The sequence below is a fragment of the Podarcis gaigeae genome (genome assembly GCF_964106915.1).
Source record: "Podarcis gaigeae genome assembly, chromosome: 1".
Lineage (NCBI taxonomy): Eukaryota > Metazoa > Chordata > Lepidosauria > Squamata > Lacertidae > Podarcis > Podarcis gaigeae.
In genome coordinates, this window is record NC_139678.1 from 85242423 (window position 1) to 85262340 (window position 19918).

Below are 19918 nucleotides of genomic sequence, written 5' to 3' on the forward strand. Positions count from 1 at the left end.
AGTGTTAAAGATATCCTAAGTAGTATTTATGTTCAGGAACTCATGATACCTTCTTGCTTTCAGCTGAACCTCTCTCCTCTCCTTGCCCCATTTACCATAGTAGTCCACAGAAACCTGATTGCTTGTGCCTTTTGATGAAAAAAGGGCAAAATTCAGTCAAGGGCTGTCATGAATTCTAGGGGCAGGAGACAGAATTACAATACAACCAGAAACAAGCAGCCATGGAGCCACAGGCTACTCGTGGGCAGAGGATTGATATAGGTCACAGGATGTTGGGGGTGGGAGTGGGGAGTCAGAAGCATGCTTACATGAGTGAGTAAACCAAGGAAATCGGCATGCAAGCAGGATATTCTGGGGACAGCCCATGGCAGGCAAGCATTAATCTTCATGCTCTGTGGCTTCCAAAGGTACCTTGTACATCAAGCTTGGCCTCACACTGCTTGGTGCCATACTCATTGATGGCCTTGCAGGCATAATAGCCAGCATCAGTGCACTCCACCATGCGGATATGTAGGCAGAAAGATCCATCGTCCTCCTCCACAGCAGAAATGCGCCGCCCATACTTTATTGGATGCCTGTTCTTCAACCTAGAGGACAGAGGAGAGGGTCTGAGAGCCTGCAGTACTTGCAACTCCATCCAACTTCACAAAATGCTTCTTCTGTCATCTCATCTCACCATTTCCTCCAAAGCAGCATGCCTCAGGAAGAGGCTACATACTTATCTGGATGGTCAATTCTGCATTGGCCTTCCCCCAACCTTGTTGCTACTACAAACATAGCTTTTGGTACAATATAGTCAAGGCAGTTTAAGCCATAAGATCAGAGATCCCATTATTTTTGCCATTACATCCAGGCCTATCAGTCTCAGGTCTGATTCTTGATACATTCTGGAAGGTCGAAGACCTGCTTTCTTTTTGCCATCCCACTGCTTACGGTACATACAAAACAAACCATTCTCAGGTTGGATAGGTCTTGTGCCCTTTGGAAATCAAAGACCAGCCTTGTCTGTTTAATATTTTGCCAGTCTACATATCACACTGTTGTTAGTCAGTTGGGGAATACTGAAGGCCAGACAGGAAAAATAAAATAAACCCAACACTCTTCTTGATGTACACAAGTTCCCTAACTGGTTGCCTGAGAGAGATTCTTATATTGCAAAACTGGGAAAGCTTCACCACCCATCTCATCCCAGGACAACATGGCTACTTGTGAAGTTATGCTGTATCATACAACCCACTCACCAGTGCACAATGGGCTTTGGCTCTCCCTGTACCCGAATGCGCAGGACCACATCCTGCCCCTCCAGTACTTCCTGGTCACTCAGTGTCACCTGCAAGAGAGGGCATCAGGATCATGCCAACTGCAAAGGGAGATGGGAAGCAAGTTCTCTTTAAGGCAGGGGGCAGGGGTAAGCAGAGTGCAGGGCAAGCTCTGCTATGTGCAATACCTTCAACAGAGTAACGGCTGGAATTTACTTTTGCCTCAAAGGTCTGAGCATGTCAAAAGCCCAGGGCTCCCAAGCCCAATCCAAGGGCTTATAACCTGAATCCTCATTCAAGTATGCAAAAGCCATAGGTTACTTTCCACTGTCATGCCCTCCTGCGCTAGTCTCACCACCTGCTCACCTCAAAGGATGGGGCAGCCTTGAAGTTGATGCCCACATGCACCGGGGGTGGGCCAATCTCAGATCGGGGTTGCACTTTCATGACAGGGTGGTGCCGCGGGGTGCCAGATTCAGGGAACTCTTCCAAGGGGCTCAGGTACTCTTCATCTGATGTGACAGGGCTGCTGAGCTCGTGATGGGGTACCAATCGGCTGTGGGACTCTGCGGGAGCTAGACAGGCAGAAGAGGGTTAGGGCATGGCTTGTGAACAGCATATTGAAGCAGCAAAGCTCTCCAGCTCAAGGGGGAAAGCAGCACCAGGACATAGCTGCCCACCTAGCAGCCAGGGTTCATACACAGGGGTTTTAGTTCACGGTTTAGCCACAAGCACAGAGTAAATGATATCATCTAGCTTTCTGCATGATAGCCCAGTGTACCTGCAGTGTATTCTAAGGGATGAGGTTTCCATTTGTTTTTGCTTTTAAAAACATAGCACATGAAGAGGGGCCACATACAGAAAGTAATAACACAAATTGACCATTGGAATACATTGGTTCCTTCAAAATAGTAATAGAAATGCATTGCAGCAGGAAATGTTTGGTTGCTTATGCTATCTTTAGAGACCCTTACTGGGGCATTATGGCTACCAGCTTCCTAGCAGGCTTGATCCCACTCTGCTGGTGTGGGATGTAACACATTGTCAACTCTTCCTACGTGATTTTCATCATTCAAACGTTACTAGAGCAGCCCCAGTTGGAAACTTGGGGAAGTGGCAAGCATATAATGTACAGTGGCCCTGGCCCTGAAACAAAAACACCGGCCCTAAGGGTGTGCAATGGTTAGAGTGTTTTCATTCTTTGCTTTCCCCTGTTCCTTCTTATGTATGCAAGTTTCCAGTTTCCTGCCCCTACCTAAGCCAACTAACACCCCATTAGTTCTTTCCATCCTTCCTCTTGACTGTTCTACTATGCCCTATTTTGCAATTAGGACACTGCACTTAGCCTAGCATGAACATTGTTATCTCAAATAGACCTTTGCTGTTTCTGTGGAATGGAGCCTAGAGGCTGATTTAGAACAGAACCACACAATCAGAAACATCACATGGTATACAGCCCTCCTAGGCCCGTATCATTCAAAACGCAGTTGAAGGATCACATGTTTGAATGCTACCCGTTTAATTAAATTAACTATCTTTATAAGTAGAAAAGTAAGAGAGACTAAGTCAGAACCCTCCTTCTTCCTGACATACTATCCGAAGACATGGGGGTTGCTTTGTGTTTTTTTAAATGACAAACATGTGAACTTCCCTCCTCCTGCATTCTGAAGAGGCAGGACTGTACCATGTGACATTTCTGAATTATGTTTGTCTTCATAACTGAGATGGTAAAATCCTTCTGCAAGGATTTTATCGATTCAGTTTTCTATGGAGAGGCTTGTATCCAAACTCACCCCCATATGACAACTATCAGTTCAAGAAAGCATGTTAGTTTTCAGATGTTCAGCAGCCATGAAGCTCACTTTGGGCAAGTCATTATCTCTCAAGTCTTAGCTACCCCAAAGGGTCATTGTGAGGACAAATTTTTAAAAAAGGGGGGGGGGAGACCATTATACTTTCCTGAAATCCTTGGAGGAGGGGTGAGATTAAAGTGTATTAACAAATAAATAAGCATAGTAATGACCTACAATTTGTTGACTAGTTTTCATGCAAGTGTGTATAATGGGGCCGTTTCAGAGAAACAGCTCTTTGTGGAAATCTGTTGTGGCAAAGTCATGAGGTGAAAAGTTTGGCACCTCAAATATGCATATATGAAACTGCACAAACAACATTTCTGTTAGTGTGTAATTTGCATAGTGCATTGTTTATAATAAATAAATGTAAATAATTTGATCATCTGGGTTGTGAAACACTTCTTGCAGTTAGTCTATATCCAATCCTCTTACCCAGAAAGAGGCAGAGTGAAGAAACAGAAACAACAAGTCAATTTCCCAGTACTGCTTTAGAAGATATCAAATCCAACACTGCCTGTAACCCTGCCAGGTCCCATGGGAAGCCCACTGCTGATATATATCTATGCCATCTCCATCTGGTAAAAAGAAAGACTTTAAACAGTCATGAATCAGGCAACTCCAATCATGGGCGCCACTACTCTTTTTTTTGTTGGCAGTATCATTCCTGGCTTGCTCTCCCTGAAAGGGGCCAAGGTGACATTAGTAGCTGGGACGACTACAACTTGCAGTGTATGCATTGTGAGAAGAGCAGGCCTTGTTGTGGGGCCAGTTAGTGGAAATAGTCTTGTGGCAATTTCTGTGGCAATGCTGCCCTTCAAGCTGAGTAGGAATGGGTGGGGTGTTTACAAGAAAATCTAAAGAGACAGAATAGGTTTCTTAGCCCTTTGCAGAAAATAGGAGGAAGAAGCAGAGGTGTGTTTGATCCAGACAAAAGGGTGAGTCTTTCAAAGGCCTCCATCATGCTCTGCTGCAGGCAGGGAAAGATTATCCTGTGTGGATGGGAATGGCCTGCCTTGTAGTTCCTTGCTTCCCCCTATCCCCAAAGACAAGGTAAAACACCTTAGTATAAGAGTCTCTCTCACCTCCAAGTTTCTGGACAACAAGGTAAGAGGCCTAGGGAGAATTTGAGGCTGGATTCCCTTTCTGCAGCCCCATTGCTTTGGGAGGTTATAGACCAATAAATTCTCAGTCCCCAGAGGGGCACCCAAAGCAGAATCCCATTTCTTCCTACCTATAGGGCAGATGTGGTGAAGTTGGAGGGTCCTCATCCCTTCACACCATTCAGTTGTACAAACGAAGGGTTAATGGGAGCAAGCGACACGCTCCCTTCTCCGCTTCACCCATCTCTGTTCCCCTCAAAACGCCCCTAGGAGTTGAAAAGTTGCGTTCCCTCTCCCTGCCAGTTCCCAATTCCAAACCCACTAAAGCTGCAATCCTATGCACACTTACCTGGGTTTAAGTTCCATTGAACGCAGCGGGACTTACTTCCGAGTAAACATGCATAGGATTGCAGCGCAAGAACGCAGGGAACAAACGGCGCGCCCCTCCCGAGCCTGCAATCGGCGCGGCAAAGATGATCCTACAGCCATTTCCCGAAGATGATCTCTCTCTCTCTCTCTCTCTCTCTCTCTCTCTCTCTCTCTCTCTCTCTCCCCGATTCTTTTCAAACGCAGCGTCCGAAACGGAGGAGACAAGTGAGCAAACGGATCCTCAACGGAGACGCCAGACGCCGGGCAGAATTCAGGAGCCTCTTCGGAACCACCTTCCCTTCGAGCCACAGCCGAGGCCGAGAAAGGCATCGGGGCTCCAGACAGACGCCGACCCCAGCCCCTCCAGGGCTCACATTTCAGATCAACAGACGGGCGACCTCATTTGCATCCTTTCGGATAATTCATTTGCACGTGCCCAGGAACGCTTGCAAACTGCAGGCGCCGCTGACACGGGTTTCCCTGCGGAGTTTGTGGTCCGGAACACGGAGCAGGAATCGGAGTCGGTCCGCCAGCCAGCTCGACCTCCCCCGCCGCCACCTCGTGGGGTTGGTGCTGAGAGCCCAGCAGTCCAGGCCGTCTCTCCCTTCTTCCCCGCATTCAAGACTGCTGCTGGCTGTTTGTCAGCCAGGCTGGCCTAAACCAAGCCTTGTAGGGTAAAGGCAGCCTCATCTCTCTTTCAGCAGTAGCAGCGGCAGCAGCCTGAGGCACCACAAGGTTGACAGAAAAAGACCTAGCCTAGGATGCTAACTAAGCCCCAAGGCATGAAACTACTTCTCCCCAAACTTGGCCTGGGAAGGAATATGACCCTACAACCCTCCCTTGGCCTTCAGGGATTCGGCTGGTCCTCTCTGGGCTGCCTGCACTGCGTTCATCACACACTTATAATAATATAATAACAATTTATTATTTGTACCCCGCCCACCTGGCTGGCTTTCCCCAGCCACTTACCTGGCCGCACAGTCAAGATGGCACTGCAGCAGGCCTCGCCCACTTCATTGGTGGCACAAACTGTGTAGAGGCCGGCATCAGTCGCACGGGCACTCCTGACCAGCAGGGTGTGGCGTTCCCCCTCTGCTTTGATAGGGCGTGTGGTGCTGCTCCGAAAGGGGACGCCATCCTTTCGCCATGACACTGTGGGGAAGGGGCAAGTGGGTAGGAGATCAGAGCACATGGGGACACTTCTGTACATACAGCACCTCCCCCCATACAGGGCACTTCCCACTTTATCCACTGACTGCTGGAACTGTGTCCTTTTCAGAGAGGAGGGGTGAGGAACCTTTTGCAACCTGAGAGCCACATTCCCTTCTAAGCAACCTTCCAGAGGCCACATGGCAGTAGTGGGCAGGGCCACAGCCAAACAAATGCATCTCCCCCACTTTGTACAGTAGGCTAGTTTCTACACACATTCATACTCCCCTCTCTGGCCTCCATCCAGATAAGAAGCATGATCAGAATTCAAGGACACATTTCAGCCAGGCAAAAACACTTGAAGAAGGTATGCAGCAGGGCTGCTAAGGATAGTGGTTATTTCGCCTGGGTTATTTCCCAGCCATAATACAGGACTACAGTTTGACAGCACCACAGGTGTTACTGCTGGAAAACTGCATCATAGTAAAAGTTATCAACTTTTGAAATAGAACATTCTGCTGCAGGGATAAGGGTTGAATTATTTGCATGAAAGCAGAGCTAGGTAAAGGAAGGGAAAGTCTAGCAGGATTGTTGCCTGCCTATCAAAGGATTGCAGCTAAAAATAAAATAGCATTGCCCTTTGTTTTTCTTGCAACAAAAGCAAAAAACCTGGTTAGTCCACCCTCCCCCCCTTCTAGTCAATTGCAACATTACTTGCCAGTCACATTACTTGGTACTATTGGGCAGCTGGAATTGCAACCATTTCTCTCCCCCAGCCTTGTGTTTTTCCTCCTAGTGTTGCCACAAGGACAACATGGCTCTGGACCATATTCAAAGCAGAATCCTTACCGATGTGAGCTAGGCAACTTACACAAAACCAAATAAAACCAATTATCCCTAGAGATCTGTGGAAATGAAGACACCTGTGTGATCCAAGAGACAAAAGCAAAGGTAGAGTAGATGGCCCCCATCCATCTCCTGGCCCCTCTCACTCTGACTTGCACTGGGCACCCCACAGGTTTGCCTATGCATGCTCATCCTCACTCATCCCACACTCTTCCTGGTACTCCATGCACTTGCCTTCTGGGGAAGGGTTGCCTGTGATGATGCATTTGAACAGCACTTCTGTTCCAGCTACGACTGTTACATCCTGGATAGGGATCTCAAAGATGGGGCGTTCCAGTGGGTCCTCACCCGCCGAGATGTAGGAATCATCAGAAGATTCTGTGCAGAGAGAGGGAGAAAGAGCAGCTGCAAAAGAGGTGGTGTGGAGCAGGGGGGAAGGTCCACAACTTGCATGGATATAAAACTCTGCACTGCCTTCTGGGAAGGAATGTGTTTAAATCTTAGCTCTCCTTTTCACATGCACTTGTTCTGTTATGCCCCGAGAGAGTGAGAGCCCTTTTATGTGCTGATGATTACAGTTTGCTCAAAATCCTTAATCTCCCCAAGTCTCTCTCTAGCACAGTGTGGATTCTTGATCTATTGCTACCTAGCTGAGTCCAAAGGATTAGAGGAGCCTCCTGAGTGGCACAGTTCACTCTGCCTTGACGCAGATAGCCACCTTCACAGGTCTCTAAGAATAACTAAAGAGGATGAGCTTCATTTCACTTGTTTAGAAAGGGGGGAAATTTAGAACCCTCATAAAACTACTGTTACAGCTCAATGCATTCAAAGCTGACACTAGTCATAAATGTGTCTAAATTTATGATCACTTATTGAGTCAGAACCTGGGAAGGAAGTTGGAGGACTTATTTTTCTGTCAGTAATTTGGTAGACCCAGTACAGCAGCCTCTTGGTACACACACTACTTCTGTGCATTCAAGATGTGTGCATTTCTCAGCCTCACTTCCAGTCTGTAAAATGGGGATACTAAGGCCAGCCTACTTACCTTACAAGGCAGTAGCAAGAATGCATGAGGAATGTACCTAAATGCTAAGCAAATGAACAAAACCAGAACTAGTCCAAAGAGCAGGTATTTCCATTCTTGACTCCGAAGTACTGAAAATCCTGTCACAAAACCTGTGTTAGCCATTAGGAGACTACAGTTCTCTGTAACGTACACATAACCACAGTGAACTGTGAACCAATTAACTGTTGTACATGTAGCACCATGTCTTGTATCTGCCAGCTACTTGGAGGCCCTGATGAAGTTGCCACACTCAGAAACTGGATCTCAAGTTCATACTCCTCTTTCCAACTTCCATTGATCAGAGGCTGTTCCTTTGTTTTATGGAAAGGCACAAAAAGGACAGAGGGACAAGGATAGTGAGGAGGGGCTTATCCACACTTAGCTTTTGCCCCACTTTTTCCAGGCACAGATCTGAGCTTAAAAGCTCCATGTCCAACCATTTGTTTGTATTTGCTCCAGAGCTTTCCCTGCAAAAGCCTGCTCTTCCCCACACCCTATGCCAGGTGTGGAGACCCTTTGGTCCTCCAGATGTTTCTGTACAATTCCCATCTTCCCCATGCTTGCTGGGGCTGATGGGAGTTGTAATTCAGCAACATCTGGAGTCCAAAGGATCCCCACACCTGCCCTATGCTAAGCTTATGCACCAATGACTCTTCTAGGCAAGGCCTGGCTGAGATTACATCCCAGATGCTGATGACATGGGCAGAAATGTGAGAAGCAGTCAGAACAGATAAGGGCAAGCCAAGACTGAGCACTTACCAACCCTCTCGAGGAGCTCATACAATCCCAGGCATGCATGATGCTCTGGCCTGAATCCTAAGGGTCTTGCCTACAGTGGAGGAAAGGACATTACAGGCCTCTCCATTTCTGTGGGAAGTTGGGTGGAGTTCTCCCCACGGCATACAGCACAGCCTAGCTTGCCAGCCTTCTCCCCAAGGAGACAGCAACACTTGCCCTGATTCCATACCTGATTCAGGCGACGTTCGCCGCGTCCGGCGCCCTTTGCCTCTGCTCCGAGTACTCTTCCCTTCCTGAGGCTGCAATGCGTTGTCCTTTTTCTCTGCCACTTTCCCAGTCTTCCTTTCCAACTCTCTGTTTGCACCGTGGGTCCCTGCCCTGCTTCTATCTGCTCCTGGCTCCGTCTTGGCCCAGGGCAGGGAATGTCCGTTCTGGCCAGATTCCCGTTTCCGGGCATGCGAGGTTGCACTTGGACCCTTGGGCTCATGGCTCCCTTTCGCCGCGTTCACAGACCCTCCATCCATGCAGTCATTGCTCTCTGAATGCCCAGCCTGCAGGAGGTCTCTCCTTCCCAAGGGGGCCGCCAGAGTCAGCGGGCACTGCTCCACCTTCCTCCGCAGATCTTGCCCATTCAGCTCGCTTTCCTTCTGACCCCTGCTGGGCTCTGCCACCTGCTCAGCTGTGGCCACGCTCCTCGCCAGAGGCTTTTGCGTCCCCTTGGTCTCATCTCTGGGCCCCACCAGGACCACGCTGGACAATACCAGCTGCTGCACGCCGTGGGCATTCTCTGCCAGGGGCAAAGCCTTGAGGGGCTTGAGTTTCCGTGGTGGCGGGACCCTGGGAGCAGATGGCTCGGCGGAGGAACGTGGCGATGGTGACCTGAAGAGCTCTTGCGACCGCCGCAGCTGCTGCTGAGACACGGTGCGCTTGATGCGGCCCAGCTCCTCCGTGAACTTGTGCTCCATGTCGTGCACGCGGCTGGAGAAGCGGCCGCGCTCATCCAAGGAGGCCGCCTTCTGGTGGAAGGCACGGCGCCGGAACGCCACACCACCCAGCTCAGAGCGGGTGTCCTCTTGCAGGTCCTCGTGGGAGACGGCCGAGAGGAAGGGGCTGGCATCGTCAAAGCCGGGCTGGTCAAAAGAGCGCGTCTTGCGTAGCGGCAGCCACGTGTGCCCTGCAAAAGGGTTCTCATTCTGTTCCAGGCTTTTGCGCCGCTCCTCAAAGAACTTCAGCTTGTCAAAGATCTTGGAGCCCGTCCGCGGCAGCTTGGGGGATGGGCGGAGGACGGAGACGCGGCTGGAGGCCTCGCTCAGGGGCGTCTGGGGCCGGGACTCTCCTGTGCAAGCCTGAGAGTAGCCAGATGACTTGGGGCGCTTCAGCTTCTCGTCCAGTTCCTCGGATGCCGTATCTTGGAACTCGGGGGGCATCAGCAGCTTCCTGCGGGGAGCCACAGGTGGGGTGGGGCCACGGCCAGCCCCAGGCGGCTGGACGGGGCACTGCCCTGCTCTGGGGGACACTGGGCGCTGGAGAGGAGGCTTCTGTGCTGGTGGGTGGAGGGTATCTGTGCTGGTTTTGCTGCTGCTGTTGGCATCATCCCTCCGGTACCCACCATGGGGGAGGTTGCTGCAGTTGGAAGGCAAGACATGGCATAGTTTGCTAAGGCAGGACAGCCTGAAAAACTCAAAAGAAGGTGAGCGGCAAGGGAGCAGGTGCCTATGCTGATGTCTTATTCATGTTTTGAATGCTGCTTTACGGAACTTTTGTTGATTTTATCCTTATATTTGCTGATTTTATCCTTTTGTTGATTTTATCCTCCTACTCCGTCTTGCTACGTTTTTATGAAAGTGTGGATTATACATTCAAAAATAAATAAATATGGAGAACCAGTGCTATTTTTCTAGAAAAATAGGTGCCGGTACTCACCATGAAGTTGTTACAGTAAGTGCCTCACAACAAAGGGGTGCCGGTACTGCGTACCCCTGAGTACCACCTGGATTAAAAAGCACATGGCCAACCCCTCCTAATGGCAGACCTGGGGTTTAAATTACCCATGGAAGAAAGAGGTGAGGCAATGAGAAGGAGGAACAGTCGTGTACTTCTGTCCTTAGATGAAGATGTGTGTGCATGTGTACAGAGGAGGTTGTATGTGTTTGTTTTTGCCTTCTCCAGCAGTGTGTGGCTTGGCTTACTATCTGAATCTCCTCGAGCTTTTTGCCCCACCTAGACCTTTCTACAGTGCCCCTACTCTGTGCTGTGGCATACTGTGGTCTGGATTGCATTGCGATTGGTCTTGCCTCATAAAAACGTGGGAATTTTTTTAATGTTTGATGTCTTACTTGTGTTTTAATTTGTTGGAAGCTGCCCAGTGTGGCTGAGGGCAACCCAGTCAGATGGGTGGCATATATATTATTTATCATAATCATATTTGATTCCAAGACTGGCCAGATGGGTGAACTGGGATTCTCCGCCAAAAGTCCAGAGAAAATACCCACTCTTCCTGGCAAGATCCAACTCTTGGTCTTATCTGCTGAATGAGCCATGCCAGATGCTGCACTAGGGCAACGGAAGAGATTGGGGGGAGTTCATCAGGCTGTGCATCAGTGGTAGATGACTATAGGCTGGCCTGGTTTGAGGAAGCAGGGGAAGACAAGGGGAGGCCCTGGTGCAGCCAGAAATGCAACAGAAGGCAGAGGGTAGGAGAATAGAGAGCTGCAGCCTGTACACACACATGCTGTTTCCCACAGGTACAAATACTAACTCAGGTGTACATACAAACAGATACATACTTGGCACACATACATTCATTCTAAGGCCAACTCAGTTCCTTTCAACAAATGGGCAGGCGTGTCCAGCTGCATGCATACACGCACACACACAGTGAGAATTATGCAAGTGTATACTTAGTCAGGTACCATAGCTGGAGGATGATAAGCGTGAGGATAAAGTTGGGAAAGCAAACTCAGGAGGAAAGAAGAGGAAGATGAGGGAGTCTCAAGTGACCTAATGTAGCTCTGCACCCACCCTCTCAAAGATCCTTACTACACTCACTGCCTCTGCAGTGTGCTGGAGTGTGCTGCCATTTTCACAGCAAGACGGGTTTCAGCTTTCGCTTTTAAGAAAAACCACTGGTATCCAGTTTCCCATTATTACAGGGGGGAAATAATAAAAATGTGTGGGCAGTGCCTGCTAATGGCTCAGAAACTGAAAGGATCTATATATGGTATGAGGAAGAGATTTGGCACTCGACATGGCTTATCATCTCTCCCTGTTTGCCTCCCTGCATCGCTGCATTTCTAGAATAAAAAGGGGTTCTTAACGGGGGTTTTTAAAATGTGTGTGTGTTGAATTTATCAAAAGTCGCATTAGTGTAGCCAAAAGCACCACTATCAAAGAGATAATAACATCAATATCATTACATCATTTGTTGGGTTCTTAATTACCATTCCCTTAATCACCAGCAACCAGTCTCTCTTTCACATCATCCTTATGGATGAGGATGACTACCTACCTCTGATTGTGCTTCTGTATTCTATTGTTTCTCCAGATTTGCCTGCCTGAAGTTGTTTAATAATCATAGAATCATAGAGTTGGAAAGGATCCCAAGGGTCGTCTAGTACAACCCCCTGGAATGCAGGAATCCTGCCCACAGCCATCCCTGGGAGGTCTTGAGCCCTCCATCTTCTGGTTAACAGTCAGATGCACTGACCTCAGGAATAGGTGAATATAAGAACATATATATATTTACATATATTTACTTTACTTTTCTAAACTAAAATCCCCAAACGTGGATGGTGGCATCGAAACCCTGCTATTTCTCCCCATTAATCTAGGCCTTGGTGGGAACAATATAGGCCCCTGTCTATATGACAGTCACAACCTCCTGTGACTGTCTCCACCTTTACTCCACCTTTACTAAGTAGGTCTCCTCTGTGTGTGGGTGAAATCAAACATTCAGATGAAACGGCAATTTCCCATCCAATGGTCCTGTCTCGGTTTGGCTAATTTACATAAAGTGCAATCAAGCCTCAGTAGAGCACTTTTATGTCCCACTAATCTCAAAAGGATTCATTTTAAGCAGGTGCTTAATCTTCCCTTGAAGTAAATGGAACTCAGAAGTGCTTAATATTAGCTCAGTTGCACCCATAAGTTATAAATTTGGATTTGGGTTATCCAGGATTCGGAGGGCTTAAATGACTCGCTTGGCCATGGCAATTTCTTCGCTAGCCCATACCAGGACTGGTATTCCTTTTGAAATGAAAGGTGATATAGGCATTATTTTAATAACAATTTAAATAATATTGCCATGTGTCAGAAGAGTGAGTGCAGCCCACTGTCCTTGGATTGTTGTTTTTTTAAGTGCCACAATTGATGCCCCAATTAAATGGGCATCTCTCAGAGTTTGGTGTTGGAGGGCCCAGTACTGATGCCATTGGCTTTATGCGAAACAGGGTCAGCTCCAGGCCAAAGGAAAACAGCAAACTCTGGGGAGGGGAGGAGCTATGGAGACTCTGCTCTCTATGCTGATTGGAGAGTGGGAAGCCTGGGACAGCAACGGATACCTACCTATGCAGCCCATTGTCCTCATAGCAACATTTTAGGAGAGCGAAGGCAGGAGGTGATGGGGAAGGGGAAGATACTGCAGCAGAGGAAGCAGTAGGAGAGACAATGGCAGTATAGTGTGGGTGGCTTCAGAGGGTATAGAGAGTGCAGTGGGGGCTGTGGATGGAGGGTGCCACGACATCAGGGATCGGGACTGTGATGATGGGGCTGGGGAAAGTTTCGGTGGTGCCTCGGAATCAATGACTTAAGAGGTTGAGGGTTCAGCGAGGGATTATGACTGGAGAGTAGGGGGAAAGAGATGGTCCCAGCATAATGGCCCTTGCACCCCACTCCACGGCCCCATGGCTACTTACACGTGCAAGGAGAGGGCACGGCCCCGGTACAGGCTGAAGGCACTGCCGTAGGGGTCGCTCCCCAGAGACAGGCTGTCCTCGGACCCCGGGGCCACGCCAATCAGCTCCGCCCGTGATGCCCGCACCAGCGGCTCCACCCCCAGGTGCCGGGCCTCGGCAGGTGCTTGCCTTGGAATGCTGGGGTGCAGGTAGGGTCCCCTCACCGTGGGGCCAGCCTCTGGGTCCTTCTCCAACACCGTGGTTTGGCTCCCTGACCAGTTGGAGTGCTCATCTGTCTGGGACAGGCCTGGCACTGAGGTTGGCGTGGTCTTCATGGAGGCATCCACCAGCGTGTCCGACTCCCCTGCAAGGAAAGACAAGCATGGACTGATCGAGGGGGCTGGGAAGCCCCCCATCTCCCTTGCATCAGATCGGGGCCTGGTAACCCGAGATTCTATCGATATTGTTTAATTTAGGAGGCTGTAAAGTATCAGTTTCTTGGAGCGTGCAGTGCCACTGCATATATCATGGGTTAGCGTCAGGCCGTGTTCTTGAGGGCTAAGAATAAGCATTTTTCTCTCAGCTGGAAAGGACAAAGAAGAGGGGCGAAGAAGGAAAAGAAGACAAGGCCAGGTTGGTCACTTAATAACTCAACTCAGCCACCAAGATGATGCGGCCAGAGTGAAGGGAAACACAATTATGCAACACACAAGGTCAGGCATTTGCAGTGAAGGAAGGAGAGACGAACAATTTCTTATTGCAATGATATAAATGAATATTCATGTAGCTCTTTTAACATGCACAGTGCATTGCAATCATTGACTTGTTTATCCTGCTTTGCAAGGTAGATCATTGTTCCCCCAACTTTTTAGAGACTAGCTTACCCAAGACTACCTACTGAAGGAAGAGCAGAGATGGAAGGCCAGAACCGCAGTGCTCTGTGCCAGGCACTGAAGACAACCTGAAAAGAGGTACCGGGATGATCAAAACAATGGGAAACCTCTTTTGTGATGGAAAACTGGGACCTGTTTTTTTGTTCAGTAAAAAGAATGTGAGAGAATAGGCCTGCATTTTTTAAAAAGAGACTCTTCGAGAGGAAAGAACGATTTAAACTAAAGGAGATTGTGGAAAGGCAAACAGGTGGCTAAAAGTTGCCCAATGAAAAACTGAGGTTGGAAAGCCAAAGAAGGTTGCTAACAGTGAAAAGTGCATGGGGAATAATCTCATACATTTACTCAAAAGAATGAATGGAAACTATTCACCTGCTTAGGTGGGTGCTCTCAGGGAAATAAACCTGACTCCCCACACTGCTGACTTCTGAGAATCCAGCTTGCTCCTATCTGAATAAACATGTGCACAGCTCCATCCTGAGTTCTGTTTCTTTGTCACCCGGGAGTGTGACTGGCTTTTTTATACAGTATAATGTTATGCAGAACGATATATATATATATATATATATATATATATATATATATGCCCATCAACACTTAAACCCTGCTCATTAAAGATTCCAAGTATTGCTCAATTCAGAATACAGCCCCCATTACGCACAGTTTGCTAACTGGGATGCATGATCAACCAAGGGCTCTATCTCCCCCTGCCCCATTTGCCTAGTCATTCTGTGGAAGGTGCATGAGCACCGTCTGAAGTGACCAGATACTGAAGGAACCTAGTATGAGGAGGCTATAGCTAAAGCCTGCAATTTTTCAGTTTTATTTCTGTGGAATCTAATGACCTTTATGCTTTGCTGAGTCCTCTTCTGATATAAAGTTGCCCTCTTTAGTAAATTAATGTTCTGCGTCGGTTAATATGTGCCCTTCTTCCAGGAAAAGGTGATGTCAGGTTGGCTATGTCTCCGGGGAGCAGTAATTCTCATGCTCCAATGGTAGCTGCCTGCAAAAAGGAACCCTGAAGGAGAGTTAAACTCTTTGGCCAATGATCCAAAAAAGCTGGACACTCAGGGGCAGAAGACGCCCCTGCTCATAGGATTCATGGTGAACAAATCACTGGGGGGGCGGTATTTGTGTTGGCATGGTATATGTGACATACCACTCTTGCCTCAGAAAGGGCCAGGCAGCAGGGAGGCTACAGTCTCAGGGTTGTGAGGGGATTTGGGGGCAGAATTGCTGGGGCACCAGCAGCAACATCTTTGGTTTGAAATATAGTTCCATGCCCATTCTGCTCAGAATGCTTGCCAAACCTCTCCATTCACCTGCCTTCTTCTCCTCACCTGTCGGGGAGCTATAGGTGGTCTCATCCTGGAGCTGGCTGCGTTGGGTCACCTGTGTGCTGCTGGCATCATCTTCTCCCGTCTCCGAGTCTGAAGCAAGAGAAAGGACAAGGTGAGGGGAGGACCTTGATCAACAGGTCAGTCCACACCTTCGCCTTGGGTGCTTGTACCCATCCATCAAAACTGTATGGCAGAGTCACAAACAGATCCTGCGCGACTCAGAAGTCTCAAGTAAGATCTTGAAAATTCAGCTCTCAGTAAAGGGGTGGCCGGATTGACTCCTTTATTGGTGTTATGAAGAGAAGGTACAATATAAAAATTGAATTGCATAAAATAATTACTCATTATTGGAAATAATTGTCTATATTTTTGGTGATTCTTTTTTCATAAGTGTGTACTAAAGTATGGGGGGCACAGAGGAAAAACATACAAAATGGTGTCAGATGTGCTGCTCCAGCAGAGATGCTCTTAAACCACCGTCAATGCTCAGCTTTAGAGAATCCTGGAGCAGGGCTCTGTTATGCTCACAGTTTTATTGTTGTAGCATTGGAAAAGCATTGAACAATATTTGTTTTAGGGTTGTATTTGTGGCATTCTAGGTCATTTTATACATTAGTATGGTTTTATTTTGAGCTAAGGCTTATCACGGATCATTTTGAATGCTCTGAATGTAATGAAAGACATGATGGCTGATCACTAAATACAATGAAATGAATCTGATTCTAAGAAGCATTCTCTTTGTGGAGTTTCCATTTTCTTTCAGGGCTTCCCTAATTTGCAATATGCCCAACAGCAATGACCTGGAGTCTACCATATTCAGAGAAAGGCATGAAATGGCAAACTGTGTTGACTCAGCCATGTGCAGGAACATATGCAGATTATCCAGGGCCCTGCACAACCAGTGGCATCCTTGCAGTGCAGGTTTCAACTCACAATAATTTGCCACCCTCTCAGGATCTAGATACTCAGGGCAGCCATAGTGCCTAGAGGAAAACAAATACCAAAGCTGCAAGTAAGGAAGCCTGGAAGGCCCATTCCTTCTCCCTTGAAAAGAGCCCAAGGTAGGAGGTGATTTGTATCTCTGTGATTCTACCTCTGTGGAATTCCAGAAATTTGTCTGCTAGGTAAACAAGGGCCCTGAACATTGGAAGAGGCAAGTGGAATGGGGGAGGGGTGACCTCTCCCTTTCTTCTTGCATTTCCCTAGATGCAAATTACTGCCTCAGAAGCCACACTTTGCAAGGGAAAATGGGCTTTCATGGCAAAACTTCATATTATAGACATATTTTCTCTTTTAAAAAAATGAAAGTTAGGCTGCAATCTGGATCAGAAGACCTGTGGGTGGGAAGGAGACGCTTTCCCCCGGCAACCATTTTTCTGCTTATAATTGCCTTTCCCTTCCCCCTGCTGCTTTCCTCTCCACAGGGAGAAAGATATGGGAGGGGGGCTGTATCTTCTTCCCTGCAGGTGGAAAGAGTAGTTTAACGGGAGCTAATCTGAGTGGGAAAACACGCTGGTGGGAATACCTTAAGCCTTCCCAAGCCACCATTCCTTTACGCCCAATTACAGCCTCCTGAAATTGCTTTTTAAATATATATATATATCTGAAAAAGTTACATGCCACTACATATTAACATGTAGGTTATCATTCTGCCCCCCTTGGTTCAACAGCAACCTCAGAGAGATTCCATGGAAGCATGACAGATTGCTCCCAAGTACAGCCTGGATTGCACATCCCCAAAGAAGGACTGGATAAAAATATACATAAATTAGTAAGTCTTTGGAGTCAAATACTGAGAGCCCAGGAGTCTGCCCCTCTTGGGCATGGTGGCTCCTCCATAAAAAAAGGAAAGGAAAGGAAAGGGAGAGGGAGAGGGAGAGAGAGAGAGAGAGAGAGAGAGAGAGAGAAGCTCATTTTTCTGGCAGCTGCAGCTCTCCATAGGAGCCTTTACCCCACAGCTAAGAAAACCACAGGGAGAGTCGTGAGTGACGCTTGACAGATCAGTGTGGCAGCAAATCGACTGGCAGGTTGAAGAAAGGCCAACAACACAGCCATGCCAGGTGAACGGAAGTCAAACAAAAAAAATGGGCCTTTGAGAGCCCTGCTCCTTTTGGGGAGAGGACTTGAAGTGCTGGTGCGTGTGTGAGATTTATTTTATTTTTATTTTAGCAGAATAATAGCTGGAAGGGAATGTGTCAAGCTGCTCCCACAACCGTACCTCCTCAAAGTCTGCTTTCGTTAAAAAGAGAGAATGTTGGGGGCAGGAGGGGATCCATGTACAGCGTTGCATGTCCATCTCCATGGGAAATCGAGTCAGCCCATAATAGCAAGATTCGCGTGGAGAGACAGAGAAAACCTTCTGCCATGTACTAGTAGCGCAGGGAAGGGCTGGCAGCAGCGTGGGAAGGGAAGATGCTCAGGCCAGTCATACAGAGAAGCAAAAGGATGCCCACCAAATTCTGCTAGAATAGGATAAGCCCCGCAAAGGAAGAGAGCAGCAGCAGCAGCAGGATGAAGACGAGGTATGGAGAGAGCCAGGAGGGTAGGCTGGGAGGGGTGTGTGGGATGAGACGCAGCTTGGGAAGAGAAAAGCATGAGGCAGCACAATTTCCTACCGTAACTTTGCTTTCTGCAGGAGCGGAAAACTTCGCTTCCATAGGGGCAGCAAGAAAGAGAGACACACGTCAACAAAGCGTTACCGCCCAAATCAGCCCAGGCCCTCAAATATTCCAGCATGTGATGGAAGGGGGGATTTATAGCCTCTGGCCCATGAAACCCATTGAAGTTTGGGAGAATGCAAGTGGACAAGAAGGCAAGGCATACGGACATAACCTAAATGGTAGAAGGTGCCGCTCTGCCATTGAAACTCATAAGGACCTGCCTGGGGAGTGAAATCTAGCAGGAAACTAAATTAAAAACTTGGGCTGGGGTGGGTGGGGTTGCAACAGCCATTTCTCTAATAATCCCCACGTGTTTCAAGACCCGGGTTCAAAACGCCCAGCACCAGTAATATCTTCTCCACTCCCCCAAGCCACAACCCTCTCATTCCCTTTCCCCCAAGCTGCAGCCTCCACCTATGTCACAGCACCTGAAGTGCCAGATGATGAAAGGAAACCTTGCTGGGTGGCAACAAAAGCCCCCTATTATGTGACTATGTAGAGCTTAACTTGCAGGATCAGATCAAGATCCACCTACTCCAGCATTTATGGTTCCCAAATGGTAACTAACCACAAATCCCCCCCCTTCCACCACCCACCCCCAGCAAACTCACAATCAGGACATTAACTTGAGGGCCAACCTCTGTATTTTGTCCCTAGCATCTGGTAATAAAAGATACACTGCCTCTGAACAAGCACATTTTATATTTAGTTATTATAGTTAATGGCAACAGATAGGCCTACCCTCTCTGAATTTATGGAATGCATCTTAAAGCCACCTAAGCTACGGACCAGCACTATGTACCATCCTAGGGAATTCTATATGGACATCATCTTGCCTGTCCTAAATATATTACCAATGGGTGGCATCAAGTTTCCAGCTTCAGAACAATGCAGGCGATTAAACCAACTTCAAACTATGGTTTAATATCCTGACTTGTTCCAAAACTGGTAACCATTGTTTCCTGGTTTGGACAAAATAGGAAACAATGCTTTAAGTAGCGAGCTTGTTTGCTCAAACATAAAGGGAGGGGCCAAGAGGCTGTGTGTGTGAGCAAGAGATAGGATTCAGCTGAGACAGGGTAATCCAAATGTCATAAATGTCATAAATGTGATTCTGCACAAAGCAATTCAACCTGTCTGAAATATCTGTCTTTTGGTCCTTCTTTATATAAAACACACACAACATGCCACCGTATCACAGTGCACAGCTTCCCTTTGGATCCCCCCTTTTGGCAATGTTGCCTCCTTATTCTGAAAAGGGCAGGGCTTCTATCCCTTGTAGAGATCTGAGACAGGTCAACTTTGCGAAGGTGTAGTTTCTCCCATCATTGCAACCTTGTAGGAGAAACTCTACATGTAAAATGTCACTTGTTAACGGAACAGAAACCTTTGCCTTTGTAGAATATGTACAGCTCCCAAGGTCTACAAACTGAGCTCTAACTTCTATCAGCTAAGCTCATCGCACCCCCGCAATCTACCTCCCAAAGTGGGTGCAGGAGGAGGTTGCTATGGACAGGTGTAGGGAATCTTTGGCCCACCAGATGCAGCTGAATTACAACTCCCATCAGCCCTAGGCCATTGATAACGGGAGCTGTACTTCAGCACATCTGTAGGGCCAAAGGTTCCCCACACCTGGAATAGGCTAGTCATACCCCCCTCTACCCCAGCTAGAGTCTTTTTCTATTTGACTGTTCTCTCCCCCCCCCACCAGCCCCCAACATATCAGGAAAGCCTCTGGCAGGAAAGGGCAGAAGTA

The 19918-nt window shown here is 48.0% G+C and overlaps 1 protein-coding gene across 6 annotated transcripts in view; it reads right to left on the reverse strand.

Moving 5' to 3' along the window:
- Positions 1–19918, reverse strand: part of SPEG (striated muscle enriched protein kinase) — a 99531-nt gene that overhangs the window by 49634 nt on the left and 29979 nt on the right. For 3 of the 6 annotated variants that reach the window (XM_083726505.1, XM_083726509.1, XM_083726508.1), the window contains 8 exons: positions 15503–15592; positions 13462–13636; positions 8610–10003; positions 6811–6954; positions 5551–5733; positions 1626–1834; positions 1242–1330; positions 412–587 (listed from right to left, as the gene is read on the reverse strand). In XM_083726505.1, the coding sequence (XP_083582631.1) occupies positions 412–587; positions 1242–1330; positions 1626–1834; positions 5551–5733; positions 6811–6954; positions 8610–10003; positions 13462–13636; positions 15503–15592 (2460 nt within the window). Of the gene's footprint in view, positions 1–411; positions 588–1241; positions 1331–1625; positions 1835–5550; positions 5734–6810; positions 6955–8609; positions 10004–13293; positions 13637–15502; positions 15593–18117; positions 19902–19918 lie in introns of those variants that run through there. The other 3 variants (XM_083726507.1, XM_083726506.1, XM_083726504.1) reach the window with 3 other exon arrangements.